This window comes from Astatotilapia calliptera, chromosome 14 (genome assembly GCF_900246225.1).
Source record: "Astatotilapia calliptera chromosome 14, fAstCal1.2, whole genome shotgun sequence".
In the NCBI taxonomy this organism is placed as follows: Eukaryota; Metazoa; Chordata; class Actinopteri; order Cichliformes; family Cichlidae; genus Astatotilapia; species Astatotilapia calliptera.
The window spans coordinates 640,265-647,796 of record NC_039315.1 but is presented as its reverse complement, the minus strand read 5'-3'; the positions used below and the strand labels follow the sequence as shown (position 1 = coordinate 647,796).

The 7,532-nt window shown below is 46.2% G+C and overlaps 1 protein-coding gene across 1 annotated transcript; it reads right to left on the bottom strand.

Moving 5' to 3' along the window:
* Positions 1–1,285: 1,285 nt before the first annotated feature.
* On the bottom strand, positions 1,286–4,981 carry spcs2 (signal peptidase complex subunit 2). The gene is made up of 5 exons (XM_026192458.1): positions 4,885–4,981; positions 3,828–3,911; positions 2,311–2,471; positions 1,890–2,024; positions 1,286–1,788 (listed from the first exon to the last, which is right to left on the bottom strand). Exons 1-5 carry the CDS (start codon positions 4,930–4,932, stop codon positions 1,602–1,604), a joined length of 615 nt encoding a protein of 204 aa, XP_026048243.1. The 5' UTR covers positions 4,933–4,981; the 3' UTR covers positions 1,286–1,601.
* Between the last annotated feature and the right edge of the window lie 2,551 nt (positions 4,982–7,532).

Below are 7,532 nucleotides of genomic sequence, written 5' to 3'. Positions count from 1 at the left end.
ATCATCAGCACGAATGTTGCATAGGATTTTATTTGACGTAACTTTGTTTGCAGTTTGGTTTCTGCAGACTGAAGCCAAATATGAGGATTGGAGTTTGACATGTTTTTATCAGGAAATCTTTAAAAGCTTTGATTTCATTGTTTCACGTCGTGAGCTCTGAAATGTTTTACAGTTCAAAGAGCGACTTTAGTTTCGATCTCTGTGCTGCAGACTGAGTCAGGTTTAAATGTAACTGCATCCATCCATCCTCTTATCCTTGACAGGGTCATGGTGGGGGTGGAGCTTATCCCAGCTACCACAGTGCAGGAGGCGGGGCACACCCTGGACAGGTCGCTAACACAGAGAGACAGACAACCATTCATACTTGTGAATGGACCGGCCAGGCGGGCGAATCAAACTCAGGACCTTCTTTAAATTGAAATCAGCATCGTTTTGCTGTCAGTTCAGACGTCGCTGCTGGAAAACTGAACCTCATCAACGCCTGACGGTGCTCAGAGGCACAGACAGGAAGTGCTCAGACCCTCCACGTGTCCAATCACTGACTCTTTAAGAGAAACCGTGTGAACAGTGTTGGAGCTGCACGCCGGCTGCTGCCTGTGGACGCGAACGTCAGCCTGAGTTCTCCACCTGCTGGTCGGACAGCGGTGCTGCACCACAAACACCTCCACACAAACCAAAGCCACACCCAGAGGTTGCTGACCAGGTTCACCTGTGCAGGTGACCCTGTGGGGGCTGAGAGCTGAACTCAAAGTGAGACACACATCCAGATGTTTCTCTAACAAGATCCAAGTTTAATGTTTTTTTTAAACACAGAAAGCATCTGAGAATAAAAAACTTTCAAAATAAAGGTCTGATCAATGTCCACTTCCTGTTGTACGGCACCAACACGTCGGCCAGTGAGCCGACGCGCCGGTTAGTTCACCTGCTGCTGCAGTTCAAACTGATTCTCACATCACAGAGAAAAAAAATGACAAAAACTTTACTTTTTTAAACACTGAAAAAAATCACATTTTATTTTTAAACCGTTGGCCATCATTAGCTGCTTATTCCCCACCTCCGTGACCCTTACGTAAGGCTCCGCCCACCACAGCCATGTCACACAGCGGTCCTTAAACCTTTAATACTTGGAGACCCGGTGAAGACGCATTGAGTCTCAGGTTGTTTTTAAATAGCTGAAATGTTCCTAACCTGCTGACAGAACACCTGACCTTTGACCTCTGAGTGACAGTTAGCTGTGACAGGAAAATAAACCCTTCAGAGTGGAGCTGAGCCTCTGACTCTGGTCTCTGTCCCTCCTGAAGTTCACTGGTTTCTGATCATTCCCACTCTCGGAGCATGAGTGGGCAACACGGACCTGTGACTCCGCCTGCTGCCGAGTCTGTCTAATAAAGGAGCGGCCGCCGGTTTGCGGCTGAGCGTGCTGACCTCCGGGGTTGTTCAGAGTGTGGTGGTAAAAACAGACAGACTGCAGATTTCAGATTTTTAATATGAATGCATGAATAAGTTTCCTCTGGCAGCTCCTGATGGAGCCGGCGCTGAAACCAGTGAACTCTGAGGAGGAACAGAGGAGGCAGACTCACACCACGTTTGCTTCCCGTCTTTTATTTGGTCTTCTTGTCGGCGGCGAGCGTGTCGTGCAGTTTAGAAACGCTCTTCTCAAACTGGTCCATCACCAGCGTCCCGTGTTCGTCGAAGAACGCCGACACCGACTTGGTGAAGTCCGCCTCTCTCGACTTCTTGGACTTCCCGTCGGAGAAGGACACCCGGAGCGTGTACTGGTCGTCAAACCTGGAAAACACAGACGCAAACTGATCCACTCTGAGTCCTTCGCAGATGAGGAAATGTGCAGACTGCTGGGGGTTGCTGGTTTGATTCCCATACTCACTGACCGTTTGAGGGAGGAGGAGAGCTGCCAGATGTGGTCTGGATCCATCCCAGCTGGATCCTTCTGCATGGCCACCAGGAAGATGTTCTTCTCTTTGTAGGAGGTGTACAGCGTGAGGATGCCCATCATGATGAAGTACGTGAGGAAGAGGAGTTAGGGAAAGCCAACACGCTCATCATCATCATCATCATCATCATATTAGACGGAATCATTTCTACAAACATTTGTTTTTGTGTTTCAGTGACATTCATGAGACTTTCGGTGTTTTTAATATGTAAAAACATTTTTACATTTTTCTCTTTCATCTGTCGTTTCTGAATTTTGAATCTTATTTCAACATTTTTCCCCTCACATGTTTCACATATGACACACTGTGAGTTCATCATCTTATTTTTTAAAAGCAGAGGTGTCCGTCTGAAGGATATGAGATGACGCAGCAGGCGAGGACGGGTCTGGACTCGGGGAAGGGGTGCAGATAGTCCCAGACCAGAGCCAGCATGGCAAACAGACAGGACACAGTGCAGATCAGCAGGCGCCCGTCGACCAACTGGAAGTTCTCCAGGTAACCGTACTTCTCCAGCAGCACCTGGTCATAGATAGGTCATATCGATATGAAGTTTAGCCAAACAAGGTGAACAGCAGCTTTCCTTCACATGCGTTCATGACTCATCGCGATGAGTGAAAAATCCCAGCCGACAGTGAAGCTCTCACACGCATGCTGGCTTTATGCTGCAAACATCATTCAAAGCTTAAACAAGTGACGAAGTTTCGACTGTAGCTGTGTCCATAGACTGCGTCCTCCGAAGACCGAGAAGACCAAAGAGCGAGGCTGTGAAATGTGACGGTCGAGCCTTCAGTTTTGTGTCACCGCGGTCTGGGTGGAGTTTAATGAACTCGCCGTCTGCTCCTTGCTGTCTAAAATATAACAGGACACTGGAGTAAACTCTCGACCGTCTCATACTTCTGTTTAATCAGTTTTCTGTTTGACGTTTATTCAGCTGTGTGAAAACTAACTTTAATCTCAGCCACACAGATTCACTCAGGAACAAATAAAACGCTGAAAGAAGCCAAACAATAACATCTTTAGGTTGTCTAAGTGACTCATATATCACGTTTAACCTGAGTAGCAAAAGTCCGCGGTGATCTGAAAGTGATCCTCCGGGAGTTGTGCCGTTCTCGGCGGCTCCAGTGACCCTCGAGCTCCCGGCTCGCTGTCGAGCTGGTGGGTAGCAGACGTCTCTGAAAACGTCGAAGCACTTTTACAAATATGTGGCGTCTTCATAAACCGAGCAGATATTTGAAGTTTTCACAGCTGCTTTCTCTGAAAATATGTTAAAAGTTTATTTTGTGACCCAGAAAGATTAATAAGAGTAATATTCAAACTTAGTAGCGGCCGCCATTGTTGGAAACTGGAGTTTGGCTGGGCCGCGCTATGAATTCTGGGATATGGTGGGCCACGAAGGACACACCCGACCCATCCTTCAAATTCGGGGAAAAGGAGGACGCATTTGTCGGCTGCATTCGGAGGAGTCTACGAATTTGAACAGCCTTCGGCGCGTCGCTGTGACGTAATCAGTCTACAAATACGTCCTCAGGAGGAAGCAGCCCATGAATTTGGACACGCCCCCTGTGTGAATCTGACGTCATCAGCTAAAATCCGACCAATGAAATTAGCTCCTTGAAGAAACACTGCTCAGGTCGCTTCAAACGTAGGAGTTCCCTCCTCCCACCTTCACCCAGCTGCAGTTCTCCACCCTCCTCTCATCTGAGTGAACCTTTCCTGTTTTACTTTTACTTAAAACATCTTGCTCTAAACCAGAGTCATTCATGTCTCCGAAACATGGACGTAAACTGCTGGAACGTTTCAATAAGAACAAGTAACACATGCGGCTCATGTTTGAATATTTGCTGTTAACATGTGGATAAAAATAATCAATTAAACCTTCTTCGCAGCGTCATCCAAGGAGTTCTTCACCGCTGCTCCATCCCATTTATCAATCTTCACCGGCTTCTCGTCGATCCTCCACTGAAACACAAACACAGCAGTTTAATCGACAGTTTCCATCTGAAGATCAGGCTAACATAAGCACGGAGGCGGCGACTGCAACTCTTCTCAGGGAGAGTTCATGTTGAGGGCGGAGACATCATCTTCCTGTCATCGTATGATGGAAGCTAAAGAAATCTGAGCCTTAAAATGAGTTTCTAAAAAATGGGCTTAAAGAATATTTGCATGTTAAAAATCTGGAGGGGACGAGAACAACGGAGAGGTTTTGGAGGCCCGTCGCAGTCCAAAAACTGAAAGAAGACAAAGACCAGGGCGCCATCAAACACAGACCATCAGACCGGAAACAAGATACATGCTCTTACAGTGAAGGGCGCCTGATCGCAGGTCAGCTGGTGACTTCCTGCTCTACGCCCCCCACTGTGTCTGACACCAGCAGTTTAAAAGCCATGTTTGCTTTAATGCAGGAAGTGACCCAGAAACGTGCTCCAGGAATTAACCGCCCCCCCTCCGCAAAAGAACAAGTTATTGTGCCCACGTGCAGCGCCACCTGCTGCAGATGTTTTACCTGTTTCATGTGTGGAAACTTAAAGCTTCATTCTGAAGCACGCCTCCTGCACTCCTACATCACCTGTTTAACAGACGGGTGAGTTTAGTTAAACTGTCTGTTTCCGGTTTGGTGCAGCTGTTTAACAGCTGGAAGCAGGAAATAGAACAAACCGCTGAACTTTGACCTCTAATAACGGTTTATTTCCCACGCAGAGGTTAAACTCGGCTCTCAGCTTCATGCTCAACTTTGTTTTTATTTTGTTTTCATTCTGAATGTATCCACTTTAGCTCGTTAGCATTAGCTTAGCCCCTTAGCGGCGGCTCACACAGACACACACCGAGCCGCACAGCAGCTGCAGCGGGGACATAGACCTCCCAGCTCCGGGACACAGACCCTCCCCGCAGGGGTTCATCCTGCTCAGGAGAATCCGTTCACGCTTTTACTCACTTTCTCCAGCAGCCCGCTCTTTCTGTTCCCCGCAGCTGCAGCCGCCATCTTCTCTTCCGCTACAAACACGGCTCTGTGACCTGGATGCAGCCGATTGGCTGTCCACCGAAATTATAGCGCTCGACGCGCATGTCGTCACCACGTCTGCAAGCGTGGCCGAGGCAGCTGCGGCGTGCGCGCTCATGTGGAAAATACAAACGACTCAAAAATGAAATGAATAAAAACGTACGAGGTTCAGTTTTTAGCGAACAGCAGGAGGCCTTTATTTATCTGACACCTTAAAGCGCGTATGCTACCGCTGTATATAGTGTATTATCTTACTGAGGTTATATTTGTTTGTGTTTTATCTGTATCTTTATCCTTCTGGTATCTGTACCTGAGCTGAGGCAACGCAAAACAAAAACCCGCCGTGGAATCAATGAAGTCTTATCGTATCTCTTATAACTTACTGAAGGCCTCCATTTTGAAAATCTCAAAGTCATTTTTTGTCAAAAACCACATGTGCAGAACATACTTGGGAATTTTAAATTGCAGTGCTCCCACAGCCCTCAGTGTTACACTAAAACAGATTACAGTGTTATACACACACAACAGAGTCCAACACAATCCAAGAGTTTGTGTGCAGTGTGTGGGGGGTCAGAGGTGGATGCAGGTCTGGAGTTGGTGTGTGTGAGAGTTCAGCATCCTGACAGCCTGATGGATGAAGCTGTCTCTCAGTCTGCTGGTTCTGGGCCCGAGGCTCTTCAAACTGAAGAAGCTGTTGGACAGATGGGTGGAGTCTCTGTGATGCAGAGAGCTTTCTGGATGAGGCGGATGCAGCAGATGTCCTGGAGGGAGGGAAGAGAAGTACCCACGATCCTCTCCACTGCTCTCACTACCTGTTGTAGCTGTTTCCAGCAGGAACCAGTGCAGGATACCACACATGCAGCTGCTGAGGATGCTCTCCACAGTGCCTCTGTAGAAGGTGCTCATAATGGGGTTGAGGCTCTCGCTCAACCATCCAGATCCCTCAGGTCATCTGGATCCGGTCTTTTATCAGTTCCCAGAGTCAGAACCAGACACGGAGAAGCTGCATTCAGCTTTTATGCTCCTTATATCTGGAACAAACTCCCAGAAAGCCTCAGATCAGCTGAAACACTCAGTTTATTTAAATCCAGGTTGAAGACTCACCTGTTCTCAGCTGCATTTGAATAAAGCACCAAATCCACACTTTAAGCTTAAACTTCAAAACTTACATTTAACTACTGATTTTATCTGTTTTGATTTTATATCCTGTTTTGTTTGTTTGTTTGTTAATTAGTTTATTTGCTTGTTGTAATCAATTTTAAATCATGCTTTTTATTTGTTCTTGTTTCTAATGTCTCTGTAAAGCACTTTGAATCACCTTGTTGTTGAATTGTGCTGTACAAATAAACTTGCCTTGCCTTAACTCTCTGTGAATATCAGACTTCACAGCAGCTGCTTTACAGCATCCTTCATTTTGATTTGGGGAATGAAACATGGAGTAACAGAGTTTGTAGCATCACCTTCAACCTGCTGAGTTTTTGATGGCGATATTGTTTGCAGTTGATGGAGGACGTCCTGCTGCACTTCCTGCTTCTTCTTACCAATCATTGGCAATCTGCGGGACGCTCAGGTGAGCGTCTCAGGTGAGCCCTGGGCTTCAGATCACTGAGTGAAGAGAAGACAGGACACAAGCCAGCGTTTCAACTCTTTTACTTTTTCTTCCAGCAGCCGCTCATACAAAACTAGTCAGTTACAAAGGATCAATGTCATCTGCTCATTTGGCACTCAGCGTGACCCCTGACCCCGTCCACCCACCCCCACCTGAACTCTCTGCACCCACCAAAGAATACAAAACAGAAACGTGCTCATCTTTAATGGTTTAAAAAAAAAAAAAAAGAGAGAGAAGCCCTTCAGCTCCATCAAGACTTCAAATTAAACTTTAACAGCTGATGATGATGATGATGATGATGATGATGATGAAGGCCAGGAATCACTGAGGACGCAGAAATGTAAAAAAAAAAAAAAAAAAAAAAAGAGGAAACAGCAGGAATGTTATTATTATCTAAACCAGGGGTGTCAAACTCAAATACACAGTGGGCAAAAATTCAAAACAGGAACAAAGTCGCGGGCTAACATTAATATTTATTGAAACATATTTATTCCTCCAGATATGAGAATGAATCTTTTCTTATGGACACGTTTTGCTGAAAAACTGAATATGGAACAAGCCGAGCTTAATACTAAACAATATATATATTAGCTGTATAATACCAGTAGGCCAGCTCTGATAGTAATTTGGTATGGCTTTGCGGGCCAAATGTAATTAGGCTGCGGGCCAAATTTGGCCCACGGGCCAGAGTTTGACACCTATGATCTAAACCAATCACCTAAACCTCCAAAGGCTGCAGTTCCTCCACCGTCCAGCAGAGGCAGCAGACTCCCGTGATAAAATGAACACGTCTGCAGCCTGATACACTGTTGGTCTGTGTGGATCATTTCCCTTCATGACACCTGCATTTTACGCTCACATGGTTTGAATTCGATTCACTTTTATTTATTTAGCACCAAATCACAACAACAGCCGTCTCAAGTCGCTTTATATTGTAAGCTAAAGGTAGTAATACAGTTATTAGGGGCGTGGC

Coding starts and splice junctions, on each gene's coding strand:
- spcs2 (XM_026192458.1), bottom strand. CDS start 4,932: ATGGCGGCTGCAGCTGCGGGGAACAGAAAGAGCGGGCTGCTGGAGAAA. Junction 3,912..4,884: donor AGAGCGGGCTGCTGGAGAAA/GTGAGTAAAAGC, acceptor TTTGTGTTTCAG/TGGAGGATCGACGAGAAGCC. Junction 2,025..2,310: donor CTCGCCTGCTGCGTCATCTC/ATATCCTTCAGA, acceptor CCTCTTCCTCAC/GTACTTCATCATGATGGGCA.